Here is a 13,076-nt window from a genome sequence, read left to right on the forward strand (position 1 = left end):
GGACGGGCGGCCAGGTGCGGGCATCGATCGGTTGAAGAGCATGCATATAGTTTTACTTGCATTTAAGAGCAGTTGGAGGCCACGGAAGGAGAGTTGTATGGCATTGAAGCTCATCTGGAGGTTAGTTAACACAGTATCCAAAGAAGGGCCAGAGGTATACAGAATGGTGTCGTCTGCGTAGAGATAGATCAGAGAATCACCAGCAGCGAGAGCGACATCATTGATGTACACAGAGAAGATAGTCAGCCTGAGAATTGAACCCTGTGGCACCCCCATAGAGACTGCCAGAGGTCCGGACAACAGGCCCTCCGATTTGACATAATTTACTCTATCGGAGAAGTAGTTGGTGAACCAAGCGAGGCAATCATTTGAGAAACCAAGGCTGTTGAGTCTGCCTATAAGAATGTTGTGATTGACAGAGTCAAAAGCCTTAGGCAGGTCAATGAATACGGCTGCACAGTACTGTCTCTTATCAATGGCGGTTATGATATCGTTTAGGACCTTGAGCATGGCTGAGGTGCACCCATGACCAGCTCTAAAACCAGATTGCATAGCGAAGAATGTACGGTGAGATTCAAAATGGTCCGTAATCTGTTTGTTAACTTGGCTTTCAAAGACCTTAGAAAGGCAGGGTAGAATAGATATAAGTCTGTAGCAGTTTGGGCCTAGAGTGTCTCCCCCTTTGAAGAGGGGGATGACTGCAGCAGCTTTCCAATCTATGGGAATTTCAGATGATAAGAAAGAGAGGTTGAACAGGCTAGTAATAGGGGTTGCAATAATTTCGGCAGATATTTTTAGAAAGAGAGGGTCCAGATTGCATATGTGGGAGGTGGAACAACATGGTTGGTTAAGGCATATTGAGCAGGGCTATAGGCTCTACAGTGAAATAAGACTAATCACTAACCAGGACAGTAATGGACAAGGCATATTGATATTAGAGAGAGGCATGCATAGCCAAGTGATTGTATGGGTCCAGTGAGTGGTTGGGCTGGCTGGGGACACAGCGTTTCAGACAGTTAGCAGGCCGGGGTTAGCAAGCTATCAGTTAGCAGGCCGGGGCTAGCAAGCGAGCATAAGGGCCTTAGAGGGACGTCGCGATGGGGAAAAGTCTGTTTTTGCCTTCTTGTGCGGTGACGTCAATAGACCAGTCGTGGAATTAGTAATGTTCCAAGTAGCAGAGAGGTCCAAGTCCAATTGGCAAAATGGGTATAGTGGTCCAAGAAACTGGCTGGTGGATCAGCTAACAGTCCAATATGCTATAGATAGCTAGCAGGCTGCGGTTAGCAGAAGTGGCCTTCGGGGGACATCGTGCCTGAGGGACCTGTTGGGATCCTCGGGCAGATTATGTCGGTATTTCAGTCGTGAAGGATTGGCGGGGTTCCGTGCCCCATACTGGCAGTAGAAGGGGTCTGGATATTGTAGCCGAGGAGTGGGCTTCAGGAGTAGCACAGGAGCCCTGCCCGGGAGATGGGTCTAGCATGGGCTAGCCCCAGGCTAGTTGGTGCTTGCTCCGGGATGGAAACGTTAGCCAGGACTAGTCAACCCGGGTTGCTGTTAGCTAGCTGCCATGATCCAGATGAAAGGGTTCAGAGTTTGCGGTAGGAATCCGAGTATATGGAGAGAAAAATAGGTCCGGTATGCTCTGAATTGAAACGCGTTATATGAACTGGCGAAAGCGTTCCGAGCTAAAGGTTAGCTGACTGATAGCTGATAGCTAGCTTCAGTTTAGATATTCCAGTTCGGAGGTAAATAGAAATACTTTAGAAAAAAAAACCAGATCCACACCACATTGGGTGAGGCAGGTTGCAGGAGAATATTTTGAAGTTGAGGTTTAGGAAAAATATTAAAAAGAATGCTAATAAAAATATATATATACATAGGACGAGACAAGACGTCTGACTGCTACGCCATCTTGGATATAATCAATGCTTTGAGCTCAAAAAGCAATAGTAACCGTATGCAAATCAGGAAGCTCTTTCACCAATTACATTCCCTACATTTGCCCCCCAAAAAATCCATTCTAAAAACAGCCTTTTTTTTGCAAACAACCGTTAACTACAAAACACCAAATTATGGAATTGTTCTTGGAAAACTGTGTCACATCCCTCCAATGGAGTTCCAGACACATGTAAATCAAATAAAAATGTATTTGTCACATACACATGGTGAGCAGATGTTAATGCGAGTGTAGCGAAATGCTTGTGCTTCTAGTTCCGACAATGCAGGAATAACCAACGAGTAATCTAACCTAACAATTCCACAACTACTACCTTACAAAACATGTGTAAAGGGATGAAGAATATGTACATAAAGATATATGAATGAGTGCTGGTACAGAACGGCATAGGCAAGATGCAGTAGATGGTATCGAGTACAGTATATACATATGAGATGAGTAATGTAGGGTATGTAAACATAAGTGGCATTGTTTGAAGTGGCTAGTGATAATTTTTTTACATCAATTTCCATTATTAAAGTAAGATGGAGTTGAGTCACTATGTTGGCAGCAGCCACTCAATGTTAGTGGTGGCTGTTTAACAGTCTGGTGGCCTTGAGATAGAAGCTTTTTTTCGGTCTCTCGGTCCCTGCTTTGATGCAGCTGCACTGACCTCGCCTTCTGGATGGTAGCGCGGTGAACAGGCAGTGGCTCGGGTGGTTGTTGTCCTTGATGATCTTTATGGCCTTCCTGTGACATCGGGTGATGTAGGTGTCCTGGAGGGCAGGTAGTTTGCCCCCGGTGATGCGTTGTGCAGACCTCACTACCCTCTGGAGAGCCTTACGGTCGTGTGCGGAGCAGTTGCCGTACCAGGCGGTGACACAACCCGACAGGATGCTCTTGATTGTGCATCTGTAGAGGTTTGTGAGTGCTTTTGGTGACAAGCCGAATTTCTTCAGCCTCGAGGTTGAAGGCTGCTGCGCCTTCTTCACAACGCTGTCTGTGTGGGTGTACAAATTCAGTTTGTCCATGATGTGTACGCCGAGGAACTTAAAACTTACTACCCTCTCCACTACTGTCCCGTCGATGTGGATAGGGGGGTGCTCCCTCTGCTGTTTCCTGAAGTCCACAATCATCTCCTTTGTTTTGTTGACGTTGAGTGTGAGGTTATTTTCCCGAAACCGCACTCAGAGGGCCCTCACCTCCTCCCTGTAGGCCGTCTCGTCGTTGTTGGTAATCAAGCCTACCACTGTAGTGTCGTCCGCAAACTTGATGATTGGGTGAACAGGGAGTACAGGAGAGGGCTCAGAACGCACCCTTGTGGGGCCCCAGTGTTGAGGATCAGTGGGGTGGAGATGTTACCTACCCTAACCACCTGGGGGCGGCCCGTCAGGAAGTCCAGTAACCAGTTGCACAGGGCGGGGTCGAGACCCAGGGTCTCAAGCTTGATGATGGGTTGAGGGTACTATGGTGTTAAATGCTGAGCTGCAGTCGATGAACAGCATTCTCACATAGGTATTCCTCTTGTCCAGATGGGTTAGGGCAGTGTGCAGTGTGGTTGCGATTGCGTCGTCTGTGGACCTATTGGGGCGGTAAGCAAATTGGAGTGGGTCTAGGGTGGAGGTGATATTGTCCTTGACTAGTCTCTCAAAGAACTTCATGATGACGGAAGTGAGTGTTACGGGGCGCTAGTCATTTAGCTCAATTACCTTAGCTTTCTTGGGAACAGCAGACTGTGATAAGGAGTGATTGAATATGTCCGTAAACACACCAGTCAGCTGTTCTCTGCACATGCTCTGAGGACGCGGCTGGGGATGGCGTCTGGGCCTGCAGCCTTGCGAGGGTTAACACGTTTAAATGTTTTACTCACATCGGCTGCAGTGAAGGAGAGTCCGCAGGTTTTGGTAGCGGGCCGTGTCAGTGGCACTGTATTTTCCTCAAAGCGAGCAAAGAAGTTATTTAGTTTGTCTTGGAGCAAGACATCCTGGTCCGCGACGGGGGCTGTTTTTCTTCATGTAATCCGTGATTGACTGTAGACCCTGCCACATACCTCTTGTGTCTGAGCCATTGAATTGCAACTTTACTTTGTCTCTATACTGACGCTTAGCTTGTTTGATTGCCTTGCTGAGGGAATAGCTACACTTTGTATTCGGTCATGTTTCCGGTCACCTTGCCCTGGTTAAAAGCAGTGGTTCACGCTTTCAGTTTCGGGCAAATGGTGCCACCAATCCACAGTTTCTGGTTTGGGAATGTTTTAATCGTTGCTCTCAGTACGACATTGCCGATGAACTTTCTAATGAACTCGCTCACCGAATCAGCGTATTCGCCAATGTTGTTGTTGGAGGCAATGTGGAACCTATCCCAATCCACGTGATCGAAGCAGTCTTGAAGCGTGGAATCAGATTGGTCGGACCAGCGTTGAACAGACCTGAGCGCGGGAGCTTCTTGTTTTAGTTTCTGTCTGTAGGCCCGGGGGAGGGCCTTATATGTGTCGCGGAAGTTAGAACAACAATGATCCAGGGTTTTACCAGCCCTGGTTGCGCAATCGATATGCTGATAGAATTTAGGGAGTCTTGTTTTCAGATTATCCTTGTTAAAATCCCCATCTGCAATGAATGCAGCCTCAGGATATGTAGTTTCCAGTTTACATAGAGTCAAATGAAGTTCGTTCAGGACTATCGATGTGTCTGCTTGGGGGGAATACATACGGCTGTGATTATAATCGAAGAGAATTCCCTTGGTAGATAATGCAGTCGACATTTGATTGTGAGGAATTCAGGTGAACAGAAGGACTTGAGTTCCCGTATGTTGTTATGATCACACCACGTCTCGTTAATCATAAGGCATACACCCCGCCCCTCTTCTTACCCAAAAGATGCTGGTTTCTGTCGGCGCGATGCGTAAAGAAACGAGCTGGCTGCACCGACTCCGATAGCGTCTCAAGTGAGCCATGTTTCCGTGAAGCAAAGAACATTAGTTTCTGATGTCTCTCTGGAATGCGACCCGTGCTCTGGTTTCACCAACCTTGTTGTCAAGAGACTGGACATTGGCGAGTAGTATGCTAGGGAATGGTGCGCGATGTGCCCGTCTCCGGAGCCTGACCAGAAGACCGCTTCATTTGCCCCTTTTACGGCGACATTGTTTAGGTTTGCCGGCTGGGATCCGATCCATTGTCCTGGGTGGAAGGCAAAACACAGGACCCGCCTCGGGAAAGTCATATTCCTGGTCGTAATAATGGTGAGTTGAGTTATATTCAGTAGTTCCTCCCGACTGTATGTAATGAAACCTAAGATTACCTGGGGTACCAATGTAAGAAATAACATGTAAAAAAACAACATAGAATATATGCCAAGGTGCATTGAAGCAGTTCTGGCTCGAGGTAGTCCAACTCCCTATAAAAACACTATGTTGGTGTTTATTTGGCCAGTTACCTGTATATAGTTAGCATCCCAAATGGAACACTATTCCCTACATAGTGCTCTGGTCAAAAATAGTGCACTATGGGCCCAGGTAAAACTAGTGCACAATATAGGAAATTTGCGACACACAGTGGTTCATGTCAGACCGCTCAATTCACAAGCTGTTACAAGGTGAGGAGAACTTATACCCTGACAGACAGGTTGCTGAGAAGTGAGAAACATTGACTGTACAGTATTAGCCTCGGTCACAAGCTTTAACCTCACAGCAAAGCTTGGGCGTCCAAGGCTAGTAAAGGATAGACCAAAGTCTGCCCCGTTGATCTAAACAAGTAGGATGGGGTGACAGACTATAGTTTCCATCTATCACTTGAACATGGCTTTATTCAAAGCACATCACTGCCACCTAGGGTGCAACTTTGATTCCACATACCATAACAGTTTATTTTCTCTGAGGTAAACAGAACTGCAACTGTACATGAAATGGGATGCAACACACTGCATAGGTATAGAATAAGACAGACTACAAAATGTCTCTTTTAAAGCAGCTGGTTGTTTTTATTCATCAAGAACCAAACACAGCAAATACGATCTGTTAAAAGAACTGTTAAAAAAGAATTGTTAAAAAATAACAAAATATACCTTTTTATTATCTTTCCTCACCAGATGTATTCATTTGGGGGGGGGGGGGGGGGAGGTACTATTTCGCATTAGACTATAAAGCCCAACATAAATGTAGATATGGTACTGTTTTTATACATTAAGATAGCAGCTGAACCTGGCACCTTTGCAGTGATCTTCAGCTCTGATAGACATTACAGTGTAAGGCGTGGACTTTCTTTTTACCTCTCTGAGGACCAAAAAGTTTAAATCTGTCTATAAGGCATGTGCAAAGTGTTTTGTGGATTGTAATAAAGATACATTACTTACAACTTGGCTGGTATTTTTTTTAGCTTGCGTAAGCTGTTGACTAACTGAAACAAGCTAGCCTTCCTGATAAATATAGTATTGCCACAGGCTATTGACAGAACAGCTACAGCTGAGTGAGTCCACATTTTACTTGTAGACTACACTGTTCTATAAATAACTTTCAACATAATATATAGACTACCTGAGTAGAGAACAGTGGATCAGATTCAATATTTCTTTTTTAGTGTTTCTATAATGTAAAAAGGTAACAGTCATGGGTTGAAATGGTTAAACGTGACCTGATCAAATGTTGTTTGAGCTTAAAAGGAGCAATCTGCAGTTCAAACCAAGTGGCCAGCCGCCACTGATTCGGTAAACAGCAGAGGGATGGAGAATGCAAACACTCAAAGGACCGAGGATTAGCCCATTCAAATAAATAGTAAATGTTAAACATTATACTGTCTTTCACAAAGCTGTCTGCCACTTGAGGGGATTTTTGCCCAAATGCTCCGTCTAAACGCAAATACACCTCGCACACGTTACCATTTTGAAAACATTTGTAAGTTAACGCTCATATTTTTCAAATACAAAAAAACAACACGTACTGTACGCGGTTTAGGAAAGCTGCACCCGGCTGTATTTTGAGAAACAGGAAATGTGGAATGGAAATGGAAATGAAAGCAAAAGGTGAGAGGATGTGTCGTACCCAAGGCGACATGTGAAAACAGCCAGGTGTAACTTTGCCAAACTGCTCACACTAAGATCTTTTGAATTTGAAAGATTTTATCTTGCTTAAATTAAAGTTATATTCCAAAATCATTTAGACAGGCGCTTAAGGATGAGGCGCTTCTGGATAAAACATTCAATATCTCTGTAAAGAATAGAGATGTAGGACTGGTGAATGGATAATGGTCAACTACTGTGGCGCTGTGGTGGAGGAGCAGACAGAGGCAGAGAAAGTCTGTGTGTATTCAGATGAAGATGGTATATGGCATGGAACAGGTTCAGATTAGTTGAATTACAGCACATGGTTGAGTTAGGTGAACAGTTGTTGCGCCAGTCTCAACAATTATTGGTACTCTACATGACCAAAAGTATGTGGACACGCATTAATATGGAGTTGGTCCCACATTTGCTACAACAGCCTCCATTCTTCTGGGAAGGCTTTCCACTAGATGTTGGAACATTGCTGTGGGGAATTGCTTCCATTCAGCCACAAGAGCATTAGTGATGTTGGCACTGATGTTGGGCAATTAGGCCTGGCTCAGTCGGCGTTCCAATTCATCCCAAAGGTGTTCGATGAGGTTGAGGTCAGGGCTCTACGCAGGCCAGTCAAGTTCTTCCACGCCGATCTCAACAAACCATTTCTGTAAGGACCTCGCTCTGTGCACGGGCGCATTGTCATGTTCAAAGAGGAAAGGGCCTTCCCTAAACTGTTGCCACAAATTTAGAAGCACAGAATAGTCTAGAATGTCATTGTATGCTGTAGCGTTTAGATTTCCCTTCACTAGAACTAAGGGGCATAGTCCGGACCATTAAGAACATCGAAAGACAATTATTCCACCTCCACCAAAAACTTTACAGTTGGCACTATGCGGAGCCATTGTTGCTCCTAGACGTTTCCACTTCACAATAACAGCACTTACAATTGACCGGGGCCCGAGCAAGGCAGAAATTTGACTGAATTGTTGGAAAGCTCTTCATTAAGGCCACCTGACAATGTCGTTTGTCTATGGTAATTGCATGGCTGTGTGCTCAATTTTATACACCTGTCAGCAACAGATGTGGTTGAAATAGCTGTATGTATATACATATATACATAGAGTATATATATAAAAGCTGTGTATGTATGCATGCATAGTTTATCTACAAAGGAGACAAAGGTACAAATAAGAACAGGTAATAATGTGCATAACTCATTGATGCAATTTGTATGAATTTCAAAATGGCAATGTCAATATACAAATGCAATGTAAATTAGTAAAGCTTGTACATAAATATAGCAGCAATACAACAAATCGAATGGAAAAGAGGGTGCAATAGCATGTGGCACAGAAGGCCAAAGCTAGAGCAGGCTAGGCTAGCAGGGGCTACATAGCATAGCACATGGCAGGTAAACAATATAAAAATAAAAAACATTAAATGAAAAGTATTCAAGCAGCAATGCAATAGCCATAAAAAGCAGGCCTTAATTAGCATAACATAAGCAAAATGCCAAAAAGGTGCAACGGGTGATTAACATATGTCAACTAGCAACTACATGTAACAGAAGAAAACATTGTGTATGACAGATAATAAGGAGTCAAACATTAACCTGGGTACAAGTACACCTTGCCTGTGACTAAACCTATTGTTAAGAACCATTTAATTATAACACAATGCCATGTTCCCTTCTGTCATGAAGTAAGACTTCGACATAATACTAAAAACATTCCCCCATGATTATCACATCTGCCCCCTATAAACAAACTTAGGGTACAGTGCTTAGATTTTGATCGCGATGTGTAATACAGTAAAATCGACCATTTTGGTTGACTAGGATTGCCAGTCAAACTGGCTTTTTCTTTTTGAACAGTCAAGTAAATTGGCTTGTCCGAGCCAGAATAACCCATTGGCTCCTGTCCTATCACTTTTTTATATAGTTTAATGCAGCTTGAAGTATACCCCCTGGGCGGGACGCTAGTCTATCGCAGGCCCTTTTGCACAGATACTGTAAGACATTTCACTCAGTCTTCATTTTGTCTCGGATTTCCGATGGCAAGGTTTCAAACAGAGCGTCTTCCACCATTAGGCCACCGCGCTTCAATGCCCGGCAGAACCCAAGCTCTGGAGGCAGGAGTTCAAAATGGTTGCCCTTCAGTTCCAGGTGTGTCAATAGAACCAGGTATGAGATCTTTGGTGAGAGCAATGACAGCGTATTCTTGCCCAGCTTGAGGGTTGTGAGCTTCTTGCAAAAGAACAGCTCGTCTGGGAGGTTCTCAATCTTGTTGCATGTGACGGAGAAGTACTGAAGACTCTGTAGGACACCAATCTCCGGCGGAATAAACCGGATGTCGTTGTTGGACAGGTCTAGGTAACGAAGCTTGTTGCATAAGAACAGGTGCGAGGGCAAGATCTCGATCTTGTTGTGACTGAAGTAGAGGCGCTCTAAGCTGCCCAGCTTCTTGATGTGTTCTGGGATGTAGCAGATACTGTTGTGCCAGAGTTTCAGGCACGTCAGCTTGCGTAGGTGCTGGCAGCTGACTATCTCCTCGATGGAGTGCAGGTTGTTTTCCTTCAGGTCCAACTCCTGTGGAGTTAAAACATTTTGCTTTAAGTTATAACGCCACAATATTACATGAATTGGCATATTTGAGGTCAAGAAAACCACCCAGAACAGGGGTTGCTGGAATTTCACCATTGAAGCCCTTTTCTCCACTAAGAGCTGACAGGAATAACTCCTGACATATTTAAAAACCACATTGTAGACCACTCAGATAGCAGGCAGTCAAAGTAATGCATATCATACCTGTAGGTTCGTGAGGCTGAAGACAGCATGCGGGATGCGTTCCAGGTCACAGTGCACCAGCTCCAGTTCAGTCAGGTTCACCATCTTCTTCAGATTGTTGAGCATCACCAGCTTAGTGCCGTCGTTGTAGACATACAGCCTCTGCAGGTGGCTGGACACATCCACAATGGACTGGGGGATCTTTGTAAAGTTACTTTTGAGTGACAAGGTCTTCAGATTCTTCAGCTCCCTCAGGGACTCCAGAACCACATTTTTAGATGCGTCAGGACTCAGTGAGCCAATGAGGTAGAGCTCCTCTAGATTCCGCAGGTGGTATAGCCAATGAGGCAGCTCTCTGCTGTCATCAAACTTCACCCTGAGCACCTTAGATAAACAAAAATATAAAATGCAACAATTTCAAATATTTTACTTAGTTACAGTTCATAGAAGGAAATCAGTCAATTTAAATAAATTGGCCCTAATTTATGGATTTCACATGACTGGGCAAGGACCAGCCATGAGTGGGCCTGGGAGGTCAATTTACTTTGTCTCCACCCACTGGGGAGCCAGGCCCAGCCAATCAGAATTTGTTTTCCCACAAAAGGGTTTTATTACATACATAACTACTCCACCTATTAATCCCGTAGGAGGAAATGTAATGTCAATAACAAATACGTACAACATACATACTGTACGAGACAAAAACACAATACAACGCCAGGAGGAATAAAATAAAATAAAATATATCCTATACGAAAAGACTATGAGAAAAGCATATGGTAGAATAGCATACCTTGAGGTTCTCTTTGAGGAAGGAGGTGGCTGTGGCGTGGATCTTTAAATAACACTGATACAGAGAAAGCTCCTGAAGGTCTTCAAGCTGGGCGATGGAGGCTGGGATGGTTACGTTGTTGATGATTTCAAGCTTCAGGGACTGGAGCTCTGTCACCTCAAAGATGGTGTCTGGAAGCCCAGACAGCATGAAGAGCTGCAGCTCCAGTCTGTTGTTGTGGTTGGTCATCAGTCTCTGACGCAGCTTCTCTGGCGTCCACTCATGGTTCAGGTTCAGCTGTTTCAGTTTGTTTTCACTGACCTCTGATAGGAACACTGCGAATCTGAGAACAAGAGAGTGAAAGAGAGAAGAAGAAGTCAAAGATTACTTTATTGTCCAAGGATGGGCAAAGGAAACTTTTACAATTGGAGGCATTGCATACTTATCAATAGCAATGAAGAGCTAAATTACTTGTACAATTACAAAGACAACGCACCTCTTGGAGTATAGTGGGTCATACTGGTCAATCATGTGCAGCATGAAGGCAAAGTCATTCTTCACATCTGGGATGTCATCGATTCCCGTTTCCTGTCGTACGTATTCAAAGGAGTATTCCTTCAGCGAGCGGTAGAAGAGCCAGTAGGAAGTGTAGAGGCAGGTGAATCCATACACAGCCACAAAGCATAGGTAACAGTATGACAGCTTGGAGAACAGGTGGGCCATGGTGTGATTACAGGAGAAATGCTTATATCCCGTCATGTCCTGCATGTCCACATTGCACTTCACTGTGATCTGCACCTCCGAGACTAACGCACTGTTATACGCAATGATGAGGAGGAACTTCATCACTTTGAGAACAGTTTGGCGAACATACATAATATAGAGGATGTCCCCCTCCTCAACATGCAGGCGGAACTTCTTCACCTTCTCAAACAGAGCTTTGGCTTGCTCTCCTTCCTTCTTTTCCAGGGCACTAGCCGTGGGCTTGTCCACGACGATCTTCTCTGGGATGGATTTGAGGGACTGGGTCTTCTCCAGGTCGTCCAGGTTCCCCTCTACAGACACGTTGAGGATCGCTCTGCTGGCACTGCACTTCTTATCCTTGAATGAATGAATGCACTTTACTTGACATATTAAAATGTATACAGTTCAATATAGGTTAGGTTTCTCGGACAAAGATTGAGCTTAGTCCTGGACAAAAATTATTTCAGGCATGTACACACACATATACAAACAATACCTTCTCCTCTGGGTTCTCTCCAGACACTTCAGACAGAGCTCTGGTAGTCCAGGGGGAGTCAAAGCACTTTCCCAAGATGGAGATGAAATGCTCTATCTTAGAGCTGGAGCCTGGGAACTTGAACCAGAAGTTGCTACACACCATGAAGATCAGGGTGTGTATGAGGACCAGGTAAGGGAAGTACTTGGCGTACCAGTGCAGAGCCTTCTCATAGCACATCTGGTTAATGAAGCTGTACTGCTGGAGGTCCAGGTTGGTTTTCAGGCCCATCATCTCATGCATGTCCTGTGGCACAGCGGGTGAGACCAGCTCGGTTTTATTTGGTAAGAGTATTGTTTGGTTCGGCATGGACATTCTTTGGGGAAGGCAGATGATTTTGTCCTGCATCACCTGAAATAAAATAAGGAACAAATAAGCAAGCAAGCAAGCACGCACGTAAGATCGAAACTAGTCTGTGACAGTGATAATAGAAAGAGGGGAATATCTGTGTCATTTCTTGCACTGACTTCTCTGGTAGAGATGCGACTCAGAAAGGAAATAACCAGTTAATGTTTTAACTACCACAAACTGAAGAGGGAGACAGACTTCCTAATGCAATACTTTACCACCAAATTATTTGTTATGCTTTAACTCACTATTGCACCTAGTAAAACAATATTTGTTTTACTATTCATATAGTACTTACAACATTACAAGTATTTTACTTTATTGAAAACATAGATGAATCATGGATCCAAACAAAAACTAATATTTTTCCTTCAGCTTCATAAAGATGTACTTGTCTTGCTATGATGCAGACTAGTGACTTAGCCTAAATATCATGTGGTTCATGGGCCATAGGAAATTACTCTTGGGGTTGTGCAACAGCAGTAAGGGGCAGAACAGACATGCAAAGTCAAACCTGCTAAGGGAGAGATACCATAGTAACCTCAAAGCTCATTACCAAGCTAAGGAACCTAACAGCTCCCTCTGCAACTGGATCCTGGACTTCCTGACAGGCCATCCCCAGGTGGTGAGGTTAGGTTGCAACACATCTGCCATGCTGATCCTCAACACTGGAGCTCCCCAGGGATGTGTGCTCAGTCCCCTCCTGTACACTCTGTTCACCCACAACTGCATGTCCAGGCACGACTCCAACACCATCATTAAGTTTGCTGACGACACAACAGTGGTAGGCCTGATCACCGACAACGACGAGCCAGCCAATCGGGAGGTCAGAGACCTGGCCGGATGGTGCCAGAATAACAACCTATCCCTCAACGTAACCAAGACTAAGGAGATGACTGGACTACAGGAAAAGGAGCACCGAGCACGTC

General features: G+C 44.6%; 1 protein-coding gene across 5 annotated transcripts in view; it reads right to left on the reverse strand.

Moving 5' to 3' along the window:
• Positions 1-8,105: 8,105 nt before the first annotated feature.
• The window catches only part of LOC135556270 (volume-regulated anion channel subunit LRRC8C-like), a 33,128-nt gene continuing 28,157 nt past the window's right edge, over positions 8,106-13,076 (reverse strand). For all 5 annotated transcript variants that reach the window (XM_064989338.1, XM_064989336.1, XM_064989334.1 and 2 more), the window contains 5 exons: positions 11,761-12,150; positions 11,017-11,621; positions 10,542-10,863; positions 9,770-10,132; positions 8,106-9,550 (listed from right to left, as the gene is read on the reverse strand). In XM_064989338.1, coding sequence (XP_064845410.1) covers positions 8,984-9,550; positions 9,770-10,132; positions 10,542-10,863; positions 11,017-11,621; positions 11,761-12,150 — 2,247 coding nt within the window. In that variant the 3' untranslated portion in view covers positions 8,106-8,983. The remainder of the gene's footprint in view (positions 9,551-9,769; positions 10,133-10,541; positions 10,864-11,016; positions 11,622-11,760; positions 12,151-13,076) is intronic.

This window comes from Oncorhynchus masou, chromosome 15, assembly GCF_036934945.1.
Source record: "Oncorhynchus masou masou isolate Uvic2021 chromosome 15, UVic_Omas_1.1, whole genome shotgun sequence".
Lineage (NCBI taxonomy): Eukaryota > Metazoa > Chordata > Actinopteri > Salmoniformes > Salmonidae > Oncorhynchus > Oncorhynchus masou.